The sequence below is a fragment of the Nyctereutes procyonoides genome, unplaced genomic scaffold (assembly GCF_905146905.1).
Source record: "Nyctereutes procyonoides isolate TBG_1078 unplaced genomic scaffold, NYPRO_anot_genome, whole genome shotgun sequence".
In the NCBI taxonomy this organism is placed as follows: Eukaryota; Metazoa; Chordata; class Mammalia; order Carnivora; family Canidae; genus Nyctereutes; species Nyctereutes procyonoides.
This window is the reverse complement of record NW_026575033.1, coordinates 15,832,615-15,853,640: the sequence shown is the minus strand read 5'-3', so window position 1 is coordinate 15,853,640 and position 21,026 is coordinate 15,832,615. Positions and strand designations below refer to the sequence as shown.

The following is a 21,026-nucleotide window of genomic DNA, read 5'->3' as shown; positions in this document are numbered from 1 at the left end:
AAATTTGGAAGCTAGCTGAGGAGAAGGTTGCGAGAATGTGCTTTTCAAAGAAGCAAGATCTCTATGGTAAGGAATAAGGTCCCAGCATTTGCAGGTTTAAGAGGATCCACAGACAATATCCCTAGTTAATAAAATATTGCTATTTAGGGAGTAACTGAGTTAGGAGCTGAAAGAATGAGGTTTTGGTAGACAGCAATTGTTGAGTTTAAATTTTCTGAGCTAAAGCCACTCTGATGACAAATTCAGAGTTTTTATAGCTGTGGAAGTGGAGTGGAGATAAAAGCGATGAGAGTTGCAAGTTGAAGGGCAAGGTTGTGGGGAAGACTTTCAGTTGGAAAGACCACTGTTAATGTCAAAGGCAGTAGACAAGGAATGACTGTCAAGTCTCTGGGTAGAAGCAAGGAGAAGGCGTAGATGGTGTTACATCAGGAAAGCATGACATTTACAATTGCTCCAAAAATAAAATACCTAGGAGTACATTTAACCAAGGAGGTGAAAGATGTGTACTCTGGAAACTCTAACATTGAAACAAATTGAGGATGACATAACCAAATGGAAAGATATTCTATGCTCATGGATTGGAAGAACAAATACTCTTAACATGTCCATACTACCCAAAGAAATCTACAGATTTAATGCAATCCCTGTCAAAATACCAACAGCATTTTTCACAGAAGTAGGACAAAATAAAGTTTGTATGGAACCACAAAAGACCCTGAATAGCCAAGCAATCTTGAAAAAGAAGAACAAAACTGTTATCACAATCCCAGATTTCAAGGTGTACTACAAAGCTATAGTAATCTGAATAGTATGGCACAAAAACAGATTCATAGCTTAGTGAGATAGAATAGAGAGCCCAGGAATAAACTCATGATTACATGGTTAATATTTGACAAAGAAACAGGAATATTCAATGGGGGAAAGAATTTCTTCAACAAATGGTGCTGGGAAAATTGGGCAGCTATAATGCAAAAGAATAGAACTGGACCACTTACACAGAAAAATAAACTCAAAATGGATTAAGGACCTTAATGTGAGACCTGAAGCCATAAAACCATAAAAACCCTACTGAATACAAACAAACAAACAAAAAACCCTTCTGCACCACAAAGGAAATAACAAAACTAAAAGACAACTTACTGAATGGGAGAAGATACTTGCAAATTATATCTGATAAAGGATTAATATTCAAAATATATGAAGAACTTATGTAACTCAACACCAAAAAAACAAATGATCCAGTTAAAAATGGGTAGAAGACATGAACAGACATTTCTTCAAAGAAGACGCAGATGGTGAGGATGAGATACCTCCCACCTGACAGAATGGTGAAACTCAAAAACACAAGAAGTGTTGGCAAGGATGTGGAGAAAAAGGAATGCTTGTGCACTCTTGGTGGGAATGCATCTGGTACAAATACTGTAGAAAACAACATGGAGATTCCTAAAAAAGAATAGAACTACCAAATGATCCAGTAATTTTACTGGGAATTTATCCAAAGGATGCAAAAACACTAATTGAAAAAGATATATGCACCCCTATGTTTACTGCAGCATTATTTATAATAGCCAAATTATGGAAGCAGCCCAAGTGCCTATTGGTAGATGAATGGATAAAGAAGACGTGGTATATATAATGGAAAGTTACTCAGTCATAAAAAAGAATAAAACCTTGCCATTTGCAACAACATGAATGGATATAGAGGGTATGATGCAAAGTGAAATAAGTCAGAACAAATGCCATATGATTTCACTAGTGGAATTTAAGAAACAAGTGAACAAAAAAGAGACCAACTAAAACAACCCATCAGATTATTAAGTATAAAGAACAAACTAATGGTTTACCAGAGGGAAGATGGGTGGGGAAATGGGTGGAATAGGTGAAGGGGATTAAGAGTATACTTATGATGAGCACTGGGTAATGTATAGAATTGTTAAATCACTGTATTGTACCTCTGAAACTAAGATAACACTAAGTTAACTAAACTGGAATTAAAATCTAATTTTTTTTTACATTAAAAAGGCATCCATATCAGAGGAGTGGTTTTTACATAAGGATGGAAAAGTAGTGAGCTGGAAGTAGCATTGGAGGTGGAGAGAATTCTTGACCCTCCTGACCCAAAGAAGCACAAGGTTCTACAAAGAAACCAGAGAACAAAAACATTAATTCTTGGCCTTTGATATTTCAAGAGCTTTTGTTTAGGTGTAAATCATAAAGATTTGAAAGAGTATATAACTATCCCTCTACTGTCCTCCAGCTCACGCCCACCCCCACCCCTTCAGTCTATGAGAGGAAAGAACTACAAACTCTGGCTGGAGAAGAAAGAAGAAAGCCAAGGCAGGAAATAGAAACTGGTGAGGGAGAGGAGACCTGCAACTTGCTCCCCACAACCTGTCTGAGGCTGAGCAAAAAAAGTGGGAATACAAGATTTGCCGTACCACATGACTTAATTGACAGAATTATTTCATATTATACTTCTTTTTAAGTTAACTGTAGTTTTTTTTAAACAGTGAACCTATTTACCATCTCTTACAAATCACTTTGTACATAATAACCCTTAATTGCTATTAATTGAACTGATTCTTCAAAATGCTTTAAATTCTCTTTTGCCTATAAATCTGGGTTGTTCTTTTGGACATTAAACAGTGTCAGTAGAGTGTGCTACTTACTACACTTACACTCAGTTCAAACAATTGAATTCCAAACTGTCCCTGTGCTTAAAACAGCCCCCAGTACAGTCTCCAAATTTCCAGTATCTCCCTTCTCTCTTTTAAAACCCACTTTCTAACTGAAGACTTGCCTTAGTTCCAGCATGTATCCAATGAACCATTTTACCATTTTATACAAACTTTTAAGTGTAGCAACCATAGGTCCCAAAAGTTTTTTCTATTTTCCCATGAATTATCGAGTTTCCAAAAGTATGTTGGTAAGCATAAACCAAATGAAACAAGCATTCACCACATGAAACAAGCATTTACCACATATGCTTTTTATGCTTAAAAAAAAAAATCTTTGAAGGAGTATCTTACGGGCATAAACAATACATATTTACTGACCACTACCAAGGGTCACTCTTCTCAACACTGAAGATGAAACAGTAAGCAGAATAAACAACTCTTTACTGGAGTACTTGTGTTGATTTGTCAGAAAACAGTCCCGTGCTCACACTTCTAAAACTGATTCAGGATATGGAAAGTGTACCAGAGAAATCAGAGGCAAAGGCAGCCCATCTTTCTACTCAAAGATGGATGGGAGCAGGGATAACTAAAGCACAGAATATCAGGAGCAAAATGCAAAATTTGTGATTACAAATACAGGCATGAAACTTCAAGCTGTTGTAAGCAGCTTCGAGCTATGTCCAGGGACAATTCCAACACTTGGCAAAACAAAATAATCTGTACTGGAAACAGTTCAGGCAGTGCCTTCTCAAGTTCTCTTCAGACACTCCTGCCAGAACCCTTGTGCGCAGTAAACTGAAGCAAGAAAGGCGCTGCCAGAACCCCTGTGCAGGGGATCCCTGGGTGGCGCAGCGGTTTGGCGCCCGCCTTTGGCCCGGGGCGCGATCCTGGAGACCCGGGATCGAATCCCACGTCGGGCTCCCGGTGCATGGAGCCTGCTTCTCCCTCTGCCTATGTCTCTCTCTCTCTCTCTCTCTCTCTCTCTCTGTGTGTGTGTGTGTGTGACTATCATAAGTAAATAAAAATTACTACTGTTCACCTTAACAGGCTCTAAGAGCAAACATCGGGCATGGGTCAGTGTTAAAGCACCAAGGCCAGCAGATCCCTACTCCTTACAGTCAACCAGCTGGTGCACATCCCCCTCCACCAGTTTGGGAAAATGAATGAGGTCCCAGCTTTTGGGCCTTGAGGCGCTTTTCTGACAGTGTTCCCAGGACGGTCAGCCAGGGCCCGGCGCAGGCGCAGGCGCAGGCTCGGGTCGCCTTCCTGCGCCCCCGGGCGCCGCCCTGTGACGTGACAGCGCGGCGCCCGCAGCGGCCACTGGGAGTCGGCGCGCCCCGGCGACGGCTCGCGACGGCGCTCTCTTCCCGGGTTCCCGGTGGCTCTTCAGATCTTGTGGTCGAAGCTGGAAGAGGGGGAGGGCGTGGACATTTCTGATCTGACACTATGGAGGAAGGAAGAGGCGACAGCTTCGACGGTGTGAGCACCGACCGCCTTAAAATGGAGCTGCTGAAAGAAATCCACCGAAGCGAGTTGGAGGGCGGCGCGGCGCAGGGCCCGGCCAGGCGCGCGCCGACCAGGGACTGGCCCCTGCGTGCGTCCTGCTGCGGACACGGAAGCTGGCGTGAGGCCTGCGAGTGATTCATACCCCGGCGGATCTGGCGACATCGAAGAACAGTGCTTTACAGGAGGGATTCATTTGCCCTTTGATTAAGCGTTTGATATTACAAACAGGCAGATTTGGAGGCAGGATTCTGGTCTTTGGATCAGGTCAGATGGAGTGTATTGTGTGCACAGACTGTAATACTAAAATATGCGTTTGATTTTCATGTTCCACTGACTTCAGCTTCTGTTTCAAGTGCCAAAGGTTTTGTTTAGTTAGGCTTCTCCATCATCCCGTTAGAAGAACTTAAGAAATGGTGGCATTTTGTAAAAATGATGCGCCTTCTATATACTTCTTAAAATACTCAATATTATACTTCGTATTAAATCTTTGACACATTTTAAGGTTTTTTTTTGTTTTGTTTTTTTGTGGTTTTTTTTTTTTTTAACACCTCCAATCTGACCAGCAGGCCCCATGAGATTTGGACTCCTCTGTGTCCCTAAATCTTCGTGTGCTTTCCTCTGTTGTAGCTCTAACACACTTTTTAAATTGCTTGGTTATTTCTTGGGCTGATATTAAACTGTAAACATGCTGAGGACAGATTATGTGTTCCCTGAGGAATTTAGAGTATAAATTTAGGAATTTTAGAGTATAAGTTTAGGAATTTTAGAGTACAAAAGCAAGTACTTTAGAGGAATCCTGCATAAATACAAATCCCAGCTTTTATCACTCTGTAACTACATGATCAAGTTAATAAACCGCTAAGCTTCAGTTTTCTCAACTCGAAGATTGGTGTATAAATCATAATACCTCATGTGGTTGTCACCAGGATTGAGTGAAAAGTATGTACAGAGCATATAACATTGGCTTATGATAAGCACTCAATGGAAATTAGCTGCTGCTATCACCATTGTCCAGTTTAATTATTCACTGTAGCATTTTCAACATAGCACAATGCCTTGATGTATAGTAGGCAATAAAAAATACATATTGCATAAATGGTTCTCTCATCATATTTTGACAATTAATGTACTAATTTACTAATGTCTTAAATAGATAATCTCTGGAATGCTATTTGTGTGTATGTGGTTTGTGTGTGTGTGTGTGTTTCTCTTTTCCTCTTTGTCTCTGGTTGTCAGTTACCCATTGCCCTAAGTCTTCCATTCTCTGATAATTTGCAGTTAATTTGCTGGGCTTTGAGAAACCAGAACAACTTCTTGGGATCATTTAAGAGTAAAGGTGACTAATGGTTACCTAGGAGCCTCTGAGCTTTAGTACATATTACGGTCCTTGTGGAACTTGGTTATCAGTCCACTTGCCTGATTTCTGATTCTCAACCATGCCTTCAATAAGTGATGTTTCATAATAAATTGTTCCTAAAGTAGTGGTGTGTTACTTTGTATTATTTTCATATTATACTGGATCATAATTAACAAGATATTTTTAATAATAGGGATATAGTGCAACTATCAATGCTTTAAATAAGACATAAGATAGCGGAACTGGAAGCCAAACTCAATACTGATGATGAAGGTATATAAGTAAATATTTTTATATATGACTCTTGTATAATTATTGTTTAGTTTACCAAGATACCCATAGTGCATTAAATTAGACGTAGGAAATAATATTACCAGGTCTCAGTACTGCTTTTTGGCAGCATTAATAATAATTTGTTATCGAGGCTTTTAAAACTAATATTTCAGTGTCAAACCTGTTACTCTATAATCATTTGTCTACTTTCAAGTTCAAAGTGTTCATCAATTAGGAAAACCTTTGTTGCATGACACCAATACATTATTGTTTTTGGTAAATAATAAAATGTCACAAATTTTCTGTGTAACTCAAGTAATACCCCTCATATCTTAACTTCTGTGGATTTGGCTATAACTTTAAAATCTTTATCTAGGTTTTGGCTATTTGTGTTATAAGAATGGTGAGGGGCAGGGGGTGAGTGTTGTGTGCATACACATGCATCCACACACCCACATACCCATATATCCTTAAAATTTATAAAGTATAAGATATTAATTCATTCCACAAATATTGAGACCCTGCCATATGTCAACAGTTGAAATGGAAAACCTTTCTTTTCCCTATTCTGAAGAGGTTTACTAACTATTGGGAGAAAGTATCAAACTAAAATGCAATTCTCAGAAAGGAATTAAGTTCTGCAAAAGGAGAAATAGAAACTCAGTTAAGGGAACCTAACACAACTTGGATAAAAACATAAAGACAACTTTTCCAGAGAAGACAGGGCTTGAAATGAATGCTAAAGAACAGTAGGAGTTTATTAGGGTTATGGGGGTGGACTTTGGTTCTTAAACCCATTTACACCTCTCTCCTCTTCTATTGGGGAAGCCATGAAACAAACAGAATTAGTAACCATATGATAAATAAAATGCTGCTATTCTTAGTTCCCAAGGCTCTTTTTAAGGCTTGAATGGAGAACACTACTCTGTCTCACATCTGGAGTAGCTTCCTATGTCTCCACATTTATACTGGAATATATAACTGGCTTTGTCAGGAGAGACTGTCAGTGCACTTACCAAATAGTTGAATTGGCGAGACTAGCTGGGATTCTCTCATCTAACCAGTTACAGACAAAACAAGTCACACTCACAAATATGCATGCAATGCAATAACCATGCCCACTAGTAAAATGTAAGCCTAACAAATCTTATTATCACTTATTATCTTCTCTTAAAGCGGAACTGGTATGTGGGTATAAAAAGAAAAGGTAAAATGATAGAGTTCTTTCCTCGGGGCCAAAGCTAAACCCTGAGGTGGAGGGGTCAGAAACACATGCCCTTTCTTTAACTAAGGCCAGTAACTATGTCAGGTGAGGTGATTATTATTAACCTTATTTATGGAAACATGGAATTTAGAAATTTAAATAGCTTGCTAAAATCATATAGCATATCATTTCATCCCAGATCACGTACCTACGTGATCACGCTTTGACAACTACTATTTAGCACATCAGCACTGAACAGTTCTGGTTATCTATTGCTGCATAGCAAACCACCTTATAACTTAGGGGCTTGACAACCTGGGAGGTTAGCAATTGGGGTCTCATGTATTACAGTCAGATGTCTGGAGCTTAGTTATCTGAAGGTTCAATTGGGCCGGGCATTCCCAGATGACTCACATGGCTAGTATCTCATACTTGCTGTTGGCTGGGAGCCCAGCAAGGTACTGCCTATCAGAAATACCTACTCATGGCTTTTGTAGCTTTTGCTTCTCACAGAATGGTGCCTGGATTCCAAGAGGATGTATCCCAATAGCAAGCATTCAAAAAGGCACAAGTGACAGAAACTGCCAGGCCGGTTAAGGGCTACTCCCAGAACTGGTACAACATCAATTCCACTATATTCTTTTGGTCAAAAACAGTCACAGATTCAAGGGGATGTAGTAAGAAACTCTACTTCTCAAGTTCATAGTACAGAAGAACATAGAGATGGGGTATATTATTTCAGTCATCTTTGGAAAATATAGTCTGTCACAGGGAGCATTAAACATAGTGCCATTTGAGGAGAACTCTTAAGTAATTGATGAAAATGGCATATAGATTGTCCTGTGAATATATCAGGAGATGAGATTAACGCTTATGAAGACAAATTAAGAGTAGTCTTTAATATAATGCTAATGAATTCGTATTGATCCTGAAGCCAATGGAACAATATTAAAGGAGTTCTAAAATGAATTTATTACTTTTTAATATCATAGAAGAAATACATGCACAAGTGGCAACTCTGGGTACATTTGTTTAGATGATCCTTTCATAGCTACTCTCCCCAAATCTCCATCACCTTTCTCCCCATCTCACTATCAGCTAAGAGCTTACATTCAAAGAGAAAGAGAAGCAATGAGAAGATTTCCACTTGTTTCTACCAAGAAAGCTACCCACCTACATGCATCTTTGTATATCCTCTGCCTTCTTTCCTGTTCTCCTGCATATTCTTATCTAAGGGACTCCTCCATGTATGTGATAGATCCTATCTACTCTCACCTACCAAGGACATCACTCCAGCAATAGTCCTCAGCATATAAATGGGCTGGATTTATTTTGTTGAAAAAACATGAAAAAGCTCCTTTGGCCCCACATTTCCTCTTCTGTCATCTTTCACTGCTCTATGTACAGCAGAACTCTTCAAAAAGAGTGGTTTCTATTTCCACTCTTACATGTTTATTTGTTTAGTCTATCTGGCTTATTAACTGTATTAATTTTTAGGCTAAATGGCAAATACAACTTCAAGGGGCTTCACATTCCCATAGTGGCCTTTAGGGTTCATAGGAAACTCTGTGCAGAAAAAAATAGTTTATGTTTTAGTATATGTGCTACCAAAGTGAGCGCAGAAGTGGTTTATGTTTTAATAAAATCTGAAATCCATCTTAAAGTTCAGTGACAAGATAAAGAAGAGGAAAGAACACATTCAGATGACTTTTTTAAAAAGTGAGATTAACAGTGGTTAGAGCTTTCAGTGTATTTTAAAAATTGAAACCACCCTTTGAAAACGATATTATTACCCCCATTTTATAGATGAAAAACTGAGACTCATGGATTCTAAATCTCTCTCAAGGCTACAGAAGTGGTGAGTGATAGATCTGCATTTGAATGTAGGCATTCTGGCATCAAAGTCCACATCAGCCTCTACTTGTTCAACCTCTTATGCTCAAGTTTGCTTCTCAATATTTTTTCATCTAGAGAAGAGAAACTTGATTTACTGAGGCTCTGGGCTCTGAGGCTCTGAGGCTCTTGTTCATCTAGTATTAGAAATGAGCTAGATTTGCCCAGCACAGGCACGATAGTTTTGTTCTCTCTTGAACAGAAGTTTTACCTCGAATCAACCAAAACTGCTCTTGTCAAGATGACTAGTGATTTCCAATTTGCTAAATCCAGTGTCAACTCTTGTCCTCATCTCACTTGACTTAGCACTGATACAAGGGGGTCACCCTTATCTTTGAAACCCTTTGCTCACTTGGCTCCTGGGACACCATATTCTCAGTTTTTTTTTTTGTACCTATTGGCCATTCCTTATTTCTCTTCACCTTTATGATTTCTGAAAACTTGGGAGTGCCCAAGGGCTCAGTGCTCTGACTTTTCTTTGATACATGCACTCATTACTTAGGTGATCTTTGATCAGATGCTGCTAAATCCTGTCTGTATAATGACAACACACAAATTTACATTTCCATCTGGGAACTCTCCTTTGAGCTCTTTTTAATCTTCATTTATAGGATGGTTTCTATCCCTAAGCCCCTTTGGCTATTGAGTAATATGTTAACAGATCAAATAGTTTTCTAATTCATCTCAGTAAATGCTAAAAATATGTTTTGATAAACTTCAATTTGTCTTTTTTTTTAAAAACAGAGGAATACTTCTATTTATCTTAAAATGGCCTAATATTTAGTGATGAAACATTAGAGGTATTACTACCCCTGGGGGGAAGAAAACAAAACAGAGATGCCAGATGCTACCATTAAAATTTAATATTTTTTAAAGTTTCCATTAAGCAATAAAATTTGAAATAGACATAAGAGTTGTAGCTATTAGGAAGAGATAAAATTATTATAATTTTTAATTTTTATAATTTGATATCCAGAATTTTCCAGAGATCAATTGAAAAACTACTATATTAGTAAAGAATTATGAATGGTTGGATGCAGTAATGGAAGAAATGTTTATGTAAGAAAAAAACCCAGCACTAACCAGTTCAAAAATAGGGTTTTTAAATGATTGTACACCCAATTTCAGCCCAAACTATAAAATATCAGACAAAAGCCTTGATTAGAAATATTCAGAACCTGTGTGAAGGGTACCAGAAGACTTGTGATTATAAGGCAGTAATAACAGTTCAACCAGAATTCTCACCTTATTCAAAGTAAGAGATTTTACACTAGAAAGAAACCCTGGAATAAAATGATAGACTGTATCTATCTTATTTTTGTATCTCTAGTACCCAGTATAGTGCCATATATTAGGCTTTTTCCTTTCCTTATTAACATTTTCTTATTTTACAGACGTTGCAAATTAAAATAACTTCATCACTGTTATAAATGCAATGATCAACACAAACATGACTGAATTACTAAAGTCTATATAGAGTCAAGTTTCAGTCAATTCAACTGTGTCCTTTTAAACACTTTAAAATGTATTATTTAGCATTGTTGCTTAATAGGGCTTTGTTTTTGTTAACACTGCTATCTGTCTAAGGCAAAAAAAATGAAACAAAAAACAACAAAAAAACATATCTAAAAGATAGGGCTCTATCTAATTTAATTGTTTTAGAAATTTTATTTATTTGTTTGACAGAGAGAGAGAGAGAGGGAGAGAGAGCACACAAGCACAGGGAAGGGCAGAAAAAGAGCGAGAAGCAGACTCCCTGCTGAGCTAGGAGCCCAACTTGGGGCTTGATCCCAGAACCCTGTGATCATGACCTGAGCCCACAGCAAGATGCTTAACTGACTGAGCTACCTAGGCACACCATAATTTAGTTTTCTCTTACTTTATGAGTGTCCTCTTCCAAGGTCAATTCATAAAATTGGCCATAAATCAAATTTATAAAACGTTTCAATTTTTTATTTGGTTTTGCTGACTGTTGTACTGATCCTAGCCAAGATCCTTCTGCCCCTCCCCTCATGCCCTCATGCTCACACACTCTCTCTCTCTAAAAATACATAAACAAATCTTTTAAGAAGAGTGATGCTTTTGTTTGTTTGTTTTTAGAGTTACTGAAGGAGCAATGGTTCATGGAAGTATTACTTTGGGTATTTTTTCCACCAAGAGACACAAATGTTTCTGCCAAATTTTTATCCTTGTAATCTGTATTTTAAATAATGGTTTATGGTAAGTGTATTGGTGGGCTTTATAGATTGGCTGCTATTGTGCTGAAGATCAGGGATCATCTTTTTTGGTTTCAAGCATGTTGTGGCTATCTCAAAGATAGCGCCACATCTCTCATTCAGGTGTTTCAAATGTCTCTTAAATTCCCTTAGTATCAAGACTATTTAAAAAACTTGCCATTATTAACTGCCACTCTTACTCCCAATTGGGAACGTAGCTTAAACAGTATTCCATTTTAAAGATGGATAAAGAATTAATACTTTTGGTACTTTCGTGTTATCACGGAACAAAATGTGGTAGAGAAAGAAATAATCAGTGTGGTTCTCTTTTAGAAAAAAGAAATACTTGATAAGTAGAAAGTTCATGTGATTTGTGGGAGCCAATGCTGTTTTGTGAAAAGAAAACAATTTTGTTAATCTCCAGTTTTGTGGGCTTCCATTCACTTGTGGGGGAATCAGAAATTCTAACCCACTTTGGTATTAGCCATGTAAATCAGTTATGGCTGCAGGCTTTGGTAATTTATGTAGTCTTTATGCAGTTGAATTTTAATTGATTAATTATTAATCAATGAATTGTTAATGTATACATTATCTTACTAGAATTTGAAACATAATAGACTGGAACAGATCGATGTTAATTATTTAACTGTTTGATAGCTCTGTTTGTATTTTCCTGTCAGTTCAACAGCAGCAACCAATCAGTTGGGTCCATTTAGTTTATGCAGCTTAAGATTTTTCTAAAATAGATTCTCCTGTTTTATGTATCTTTCTCCTCATAGCAAGATCAAAACAGCACTGAATGCATTGTCAGATCAACTTTGGCAATGAGGCAATAATTAATACAGGGAGGACAGATTAGATTTAGATACGAACTAGCTGCAAAAATATCAAACAAAGATATTTCAAATTAACTCTGGAAATCAGTCTCAATGATTACTCATGGCTAGATAGCTTAAGAACAGAGTATTCTTTGCTCTGAACAGATTAGTTTGTACTCTTTATTAATTTGACCTAGAATTAGTCAAGCTCTCTTTCATATCTGCCCCAGCTGACTCATCCATTAGGCATAGTGGGCACATTATGAAGGGCCCTTGATGATACTTCTAGAGGCCAATGAGATATTTTATTTTAAAATCAGAAGAAAAAAATGAATATGATCCAGTCTGGACTATATTTGTCTTTATAACAGCATAGTAGTAAAAATAGAATTTTTAATATTTTTTATAGAGGAAGAGGCCTACAAAGGCAAAAGTGTCAAGAGGCCATGGAAGTCACAATGTGACCCTACAAGACCATAAGACTATTTTTTCCCCATTTAAAATTTTCTCCTGTAATTCAAGAATAGTCCATTTGCTTTCTCTTTGTCTTTTGTCTTCTACAATCCAGAGCCATCTATGTACACTGAAGGAATTACACATTTGAAGGTGTACATTTGAGGTAAGTTCATCACACTGGGGAACGTGAATATTGACATCATTACCTCCAGGGCCTTGCACTTATTAACATTAATACATGATAGTATACTATTAGGCTTACCTATATTTGAGGATCTCTAAATCAATATTTTAAAGTGGAGGTAAACATTTCCAAACTATAGTTAGATGTGCTAAAAATGAATTACATTTTTAATTTTTTGGTAACTGTTCTGATTTTGATCTGAAGCCCCCATTTCCATGGTGGGGAAAGAGGTCCAATTACAGAGAGAGACTTTACCTAGCCAATTATACAGGTAATTCCATCTATTTGAACTCAGTGATATCTTTTGGATAAATGTTCAGTCTCTCAGATTCCTCTTTCCTTCTCGTTCCTGGAAGCATTTGGATTAATAACTTTCAACCTCAATTTGGGAGAGGGTTACTGCCTCTGTTTTTGGAACACTATTTGCTAGAGATGAGGGGGTATGGGAGACATGTGGCCAGGTTAGAAGGTTGAGGCTGGTAGTATATGCTTATATTCTTCCTACTTAGATTTTTCTTGTCAGCTATGATGGAGCTGAAATTGCCTCATATATATAAAGAGTATTAAGGTTTAGAAGCAAGCCATCATTTTTCTCTCTATAAAGTGTACTTTCAGGATTCAAAAAAAGAAAAAAAAAGAAAAAGAAAAGAAAATAGCTTTGGGCCTTGAAGCTGACCAAAGATGTTTTAGTTCTAGGCTGTATGCTCCTCCCCTCCTATAACAATAAAACAAATGTTTTGGTCTTAATAACCAAAGGGGTTTGGTGAAAGAAACCTGTTTAAGGATAAGAGAAGATGACTGAATAGGTAACTGCATGTTTTAGCACAGCAGTTAAGAGGATACACATTCAAGTCAGATAAAACTGGGCTGAAGCCCCAGTTTCCCCATTTATTGACTTTGTCACCTTAAGAATATTATTTGACATGTCTGAGCCTTGGTTTCCTCATCTGTAAAATAGGTAATGAAGTTTTTTCAAATGAGGAATAATTAGTTAATATATGTAAAGCATTGTGTATTTTATATGTAACAAACATGTAAGTGGTAATTGTAAAACAGATTTCAGAGTTTGTTTGCAAAGGGAAAAAAAAGAATATGACATTAGATGGAGGCTAGAACTATTTAGGCTGTTATGTATGGATATTTCAGGTTACAAGGAAAGAAACATGTTCCTAATAGTCCCTCTAATAAAATTCTGTGTAAGGGTATGTGAGGAACTGCAGGATAAAGGGAATAGGAAGTGAGAAGACCAGGAATCACAAAAGTCCTAGTGAGGTCTGGCTGTGTGGTAATCTGACTGAATTTACTGTCTGCAATCTCAAAGATCCTATCTAATAGAGAAATACATGCTTAAAAATTAGTTCATTCTAGTTCATCTATATTGCTAACAAAGTCAAGTGCAGTAAGATTGAGCTGATTAATGTTGTAAATAAATGAGAGGTGACAAGATGATTTTCTCCTATCCCCCTACTTTTCACTCAGGTGGTGAATGGAAAGTTCTTTATGAGACACAACTGGAACTGAATGAACAACTAGAAAAGCAAATTGTTTCTCTGGAAGAGAAAATGGAAAAAAATCCCTGGAAATCCTTCAGTACCAAAGCTACTATGTATATGTTTTATAAATTGAGTTAAAAGTGATAAAATATTTTTTTAAGATTTTTATTTTATTTATTTATTCATAGAGTCAGAGAGAGAGAGAGGCAGAGACACAGGCAGAGGGAGAAGCAGGCATCATAAAGAGAGCCTGATGTGGGACTCCATCCAGGGTCTCCAGGATCACGCCCTGGGCTGCAGGCGGAGCTAAACTGCTGCGCCACCGGGGCTGCCCCAAAAGTGATAAAATATTGTTCATATTTGTTTTGTTGTAGATAGATTGTCTTCTATCCATGTCTATGAACAAATGCCAGTGGTGAGTAAAGACTGGTTTAACTAAAAGAATAATTGAAGGAAAGAAATTATGTATTTCTTTTTTAGATAGGTTCCAAAAAAAAGTTTAAAGACTGTTGAAAATTCCAAATAAAATATTTTGTTCAGTGGAACTGTTTCTAGGAAGTAAGGAATCCTATAGCAGATCCTTCAACTTAATCTCCCCCTTATAAAGCTGGGCAGGGTTGCAGGTACAAACAAAATGAAAAAAAATTGGAAGAAAAAGAATCTCAAATCTCAATAGTCAGTCCAGGTGGAAAATGTTTCTACTTCCTGCAACCTAAAAGAGCCTATTAAACACAGAAATATATATCATACCTATTTAAAAACATTTCCATTCTATTTCCTCTGGAATATACATATACACATGTATAGATACACACACACACATTCACATTCACACACACATACACATAATGTATAAAATCCAACAGAGAACCTATAAAATTACCCTATCACATGAAAAAAACAAAACAAAACCCTTATTGGATGATTTACCTAATTTTCTTTGGGCTGCCCTTTCCTCCTGATAAGTTACTTAAATTTATATGTTTCGTACTTTACAAAGCACATTTATTGTTTTTAATTCATTTAAACGTTTGTTTTTTAAAATGTGGAGGAGACATAAAGCATGATTTATGGTGGATTTAGAGTATGCTTGGAAATAGCCTTTTCTTTAGAACTCACACTGAATTTTTATTTCAAGAATATCTAGAAAAACATGGAAATCTTATAAAAATCAAGGGTACTTTATACGAAAATATAAATATAATACTCTGCTAAACTGGCAGAACTACACAACCCCATGAGCTAAAATTTAATATTATTTCCTTTAACACATTTGACACTAAGCTTAAAACAATTAAGTGATTTGATCAGAATCACAGTCTGGAAATGTGGAAATCGATTCTGTTTCTCTAAAAAAACCCATGCCCATTTGACCATACTGTGCTATGCCAACAGCCCTTCTATACTACTTATCAGAAATAACATGTTTTTTAACGTGTTTTATGTAGAGCACTTAACTGACTGCTATATTCACAGAGGTCCTGAGGACCGGAGCGCTACAGAGATTGCTCATTGAATAACTGCAGACCTTTAGTGAAAAATACATAAAATTGTATGTATTCATAAAAATACATACAAAAAATACATAAAAATGATCATAAATCAGGAGAGAAATAACCTATTTTGTACACCTCTGTCATTTTCAACTCAGAAATTTGTCTCGCAAAGTCAGGAAAAATCATGGAGTTATATCCCCATCTTGTGGTACTTAGAAATCACTGCAAGGGTTATTTTAGGCCTTGTCTTTCTTTAACTATGGATATAATTTTAGTTCTACCTATAAAATATAAAATATAAAATACTACCTACAGAGCATAAAATATTCTGATTCTCAGTTGCTTGATAACTCATCCTCAGTGCTAGCTCAAAAAATTGGGTATCACCAGCCTTATGGAGAATAGCAGCAAGTGCTGGTGTGACATGGTATGATACTTTATAGCATACATAAGAAGCATTTGATTGGTTTCCTCACAGCTGCCTCAGACTGTAACATACTCATGTTGACAAAATTCTTTCTTTTTATGAATTTGTGTTATTCTTGAAAAAAAAATGTGGTTCTTTAAGAGGTTTAGATCCGGAGGCAGAGAATTCTATTTCTCTTCAGTAAAGGACTAAAGAAACGTTAGAAAAACTAAGAGCAGGGTCATGTACCAAGCAGAAAGGAAAGATAATGAAAGTTCAGGCTCTTAAGGAACTGGTTCTCTTTATTCTCTAGGCAGATGCATGTATGAGTATCTGGTTTTTCTTACACAGGGGAATCGGGAGGAGTCTGCATAAACAGCAGGGATTAGGAATCTAGCCTAGGAGCTGGTGGTGGAAGTCGCCAACTACCAAACAAAAAACATTGGGATCCAAGGATCCTATATCCAGTGACGAAATGTTTTATTCAAGGACAGAAGATAGTATACTAAGCCTTATTCTTTATATAAAAACAATATTTATGAAATTCAAATGCATACTCTTTATGGAATGCAGACAGTTTTGACTTTCTATTAAGGTTGATAATTAGAGAAAGATTTTGAACTTCTTGGGAGTGATAGAATATGAATTCAAACACTACTTGTAAATTTACTGATTCTTTATCCTTGTTGGGGTTGGCACAGTGGCTCCTCCAGGCTCCTGACTTGACTTTCCACTCTGCCATCCTTTAATGAGTGGCTAATGCTCACAAGATGACTGCTTCACTTTCTTTTTCATAGAAAGAAGTAGGTGAAGGGCAAAGGGCAAACAAAGGTGAAGGCCAGTCAAATTTGCTTTCTTTCAAAGCATTTTCTAACACTGCTGTACCCAGAGTCTCCCCTTATATCTCATTGCTTAGAACTGCATAATATGGGCACCTGGGTGGCTCAGTGGTTGAGCACCTGCCTTTGGGATCAGGTCTTGATCCCGAGGTACTGAGGCACTGAGATGGAGTCCCACATCTGGCCCCCCATGGGGAGCCTGCTTCTCCCTCTGCCTATGTCTCTGTCCCTCTCTGTGTGTCTCTTCATGAATAAATAAATAAAATCTTAAAAAAAAAAAGAGAGAACTCTATCATATGGCCTCCTGTATCTGCAAGAAAGGCTGGAATATTTAGTGTTTTACTGAGCATAGTAGTAGGAAGAAGGGTAGAATGAATACCTGTTATGCAATTAGCTCTATTTGCCACACAAAGGCACTTTCAATGAGTACTATTTCACTTATTTTTTAAGATTTAGAGAACTCAAGTAAGGGTGAGGAGGAAGGGCAGAGGGAAAGGGAGAAGCAGACTCTCACTGAGCAGGGAGCATGACTTAACAGGGGGCTCCATCCCAGGACCTTGAGATCCTGGCGCCCCAGTACCATTTCATTTTAAAGTTATATATATTCATTTAATATTATTTGAAAAATAAAAGACAAAGATAAATATTAAGTCAAACATATCTACTGCTGACTCTTTTTTTAAAGTTTTGCATGCAAATATATTAAAAATTACAAACCAATAAATAAACGAACCCCAAGAAAGGTACAAATAAGGACAGCACTTTAAAAGATATATATATAATTTTAACCCTATTTCATGGACAATTTTGTGTCCTGTACTAATCATGGACAATTAAACCAATAATTTCTTGTGTTATATTTTCTTCATGTATATTTTTAAGAGCTACATTATATTTTATTGGATTATGAATGTTCAATTCCTTTTCCCTATAATTGAATATTTTAGGTTATTTGTGGTTTTAATTTTGAATAAAATAAAACCCACAGAGGATAATATGGCAAACAATACATTCTAGTATTAACAAATCTTTAATTTTTGTCACTTTTTGATTTCAGATATTTTAATGAAAACAGTGTATAGAGTTGAGGACCCTTTTGTTCCTCTTCCTATCTCTTTATTAGGCAAGTATGATCATGGATTTGGTATACATCATTCCAATCTATTTTTAAATACCTTCCTGCAGATATGTCTAAAAATGCATGTAAAAACATCATATTGTACATATCATTCTTTTTATTCTGTCCATGTTATAATACATAAAGATCTGGTAAATTTTATTTGCTACATAGTCTTCTTCTATCTATATATCTTTATTAATTAATTAACTTATTTATTTATTCCCCTATGAAGATTTTTCAAAATCTCACTGTGACAAACATTGCCACAGGGAACATACTTATACATGTCTCCTGATATAAAGTATTCCTCCAGAATTGGCTAACTTTTCTGTAGAGAGCTAGGTAATTAATACTCTCAACTTTGCAGGCCATATGATCTCTGTTGCAACTATTTGATGCTGCTGTTGTAGTGTGAAAGGAGTCATAGACAATATCTAAATAAATAGGATTTTATTCTAACAAATGTTGGCTTACAAAAACAGACTGTGACTGGATTTGGTTTTCAGGCTGTAGTTTGCCAGCCCTTGGGTTAGGGCAGTGGTCCTTAAACTTTCCTAAGGTAACAGAATCATGTAGGGAACTTCATAAAAATACAAAGGCCAGGCTTCTCCCCCCCCCCCTTTTTTTAAGGATTTCATTTATTTATTCATGAGAAACACAGGGAGAAGGGCAGAGACACAGGAAGCAGGAGAAGCAAGCTTCCTACAAGGAGCTTGATGTAGGACTCAATCCCAGACCCCAGGCCCCAGGATCACATTCTGAGCCAAAGGCAGATAGATGCTCAACCGCTGAGCCACCCAGGCATCCCCAGCCAGCCCTATCCTTTAAACAGCTTGCCAATTCTGAGTTCTTTATTAACTCTCCAGATAATTTAGATATACACCAATTTTGAGAACAACTGCTCTAACATACATAGAGTGAAAGTTTTAGAACATGGTATATGCACATTTTCAAATAATGATAGAATCCCTCTAAATCAATCTAAAGACACCCCAGGTCTATAGTTAGGTCTCTAATAAGTAAAAGAGATGATGATGGGAGATAAGACTGGAAATATAAGCAGGGCCTTGATAACAAGGGATTTTATATGCCTATGAACCTCTTTATGTGATGAGAAACTTTTTTTTTTATGGGACACATAAAAAAGTATTTAATAGAAGTTTAAGTCTTTCCCCCCATGGAGAAAGGCTTCCCCAGGGTGAGTGAGATTTGAGGCAGAGAAACCAGATAGGACGCTTTTGTAGCAGTCCAGGTACAGGAAGGTAAGTTGTTCAGCTTGGACAGTAGTATATGGGGATGGAGGCAATGTGACAGCTTGAAGAGATATTTGAGAATGTGGATTTTGTGAGTATGTGGATGCTTAGGTGAGACTGGGAGAGGATTGGAGGGAGATTAAGGACTCTCTCTTGAACAATGATTACAGCCAACAGCATTGTAGGCATCAGAAGTAGGCAGAATGTTAGGAAATGAGTTTAGTTTTGTATGCATTACACAAATCATAGTGATCAGCCACCTGGACATGGTTTTAGACTATGGAAAGTTGTCTCTCTGAAAGGAGAGATCCCGGAATCATCAGTGTCGTCTGAAGTCATGAAAGTATGAGATTGTTCAGAAAGAAATACAAAATCTGAAAAGAAGAATTGAGGATGGAACCCTAGGGAGTACTAACACTTAAGATGTTAGCTGAGGAGGCGATACAGTGAAGATAACTAAGAAGAAAAATTATTGAGAAAGGGAGAGGGAAGACAAAAGTGTGGAAAAGAGTGGTATCACAGAAGCCAAGGGAGGAGAAGGGTTTAATGAATGTTCAGCAGAAGAATGTTCTCCAAGAAATTTCAGGTGCAAGGTAGGATAAAGCACATAATTTGAAATTCCAGCACATTATTGATTCAAAGGGGAACAAGGTAAGCAGGTTAGAAGCAAATTAATTAGAAGACAGGATATTGAAAGAAAATGTTGTGTAGTGGAAAAAAAGGGGTGAGACAATGGAGTGGGTTTAACACACTTTGCCCAGAAACATGGCTTTTAGAATTAGACTATCCTGGTTCAAATTCAGACTATGGGGCATTAAGGAAATTATTTCATCTGTCTGAGGCTTAATTTCCTCATCTGTAAAATGTAGTTAATTATGCTCTCTTGCAAGGTTGTCATAAAGATTATTAGAGATACATAAAGCAAACAGTATCATGCATAATACAGAGTAAGCACTTCCCTTGATAAAGTGTTAATTCCCTTCATCCCTTCTTTGATAACTTGAACTTTAGAGGGAGCTCTAAGCTTCCTTAGAACAAGCAGTTGTGAAATTAAGTTTAGCCCATTTCAAGGAAATAAGGGCAAGGATAAGTTGTGCAGCATGTTTTCACTTATTCAGCTGTGCTGTTACAGAAGTTGTGAATGTGGTACCTCTTAAAACTATAGAATTCTGTGGTCTTTTAGTACCTGTCCAGAGAACAGGGGCTTCTTTGGGGATATAATAAAAAGAACAGAAATTTTACTTCTCTTGGGGTTGCTGGGCTTTCTAACACCTTTTATTTACATCCACCAGAAGAACCTAGTGTCTACCTAATGTTATCTCCAAGAATTTTGTGGTGTATTGAACAAAGATCTGTAGCCATTCACTGGAAGACTAGGATCTGTTTTAAGCATTCCAGATGATTCAAAGTTAAGGATAATTAGGCTTTGCTGACTCTGATGAGCAGAAGCTGTTTTTCTGGTTCTGACATGGCATTCTAGGCCTCCTCATTAATATCCAATTAGAATATGAAGCTGAGGATTCAGATGAACTCTTTATCAGAACTTTATGGCTCCTGGTGGACAGCCCCATCCGTAGGTGGTTCCCCAGCAGTGTTTTGAGTAATCTTTGAGTGCTTTACTGTCACTACTAGCATACTGGTAGCTGATGTCTTCTCTCTTTGATTACTTTATTTAGGTCCACTCAAACTGAATATCTATGACACTGTGCCACAAACAGAAAGGATGATTGGCCCCTCTACTTCCCTGCCTCCCTTTACGGTCCAATGCTGCCATGTCCTTAGTTGCTGGTCAGTATATAGAGTTGGGGTCCTTTAATTATCAAACCATGTAAGA

At 37.1% G+C, this 21,026-nt stretch overlaps 1 protein-coding gene across 1 annotated transcript in view; it reads left to right on the top strand.

Moving 5' to 3' along the window:
* Positions 1 to 4,014: 4,014 nt before the first annotated feature.
* CCDC169 (coiled-coil domain containing 169) overlaps positions 4,015 to 21,026 on the top strand; it is a 42,921-nt gene continuing 25,909 nt past the window's right edge. The window contains 4 exon segments of the mRNA XM_055317351.1: positions 4,015 to 4,210; positions 5,735 to 5,814; positions 14,065 to 14,175; positions 14,453 to 14,493. Of these exon segments, the coding sequence (XP_055173326.1) occupies positions 4,125 to 4,210; positions 5,735 to 5,814; positions 14,065 to 14,175; positions 14,453 to 14,493 (318 nt within the window). The 5' untranslated portion in view covers positions 4,015 to 4,124.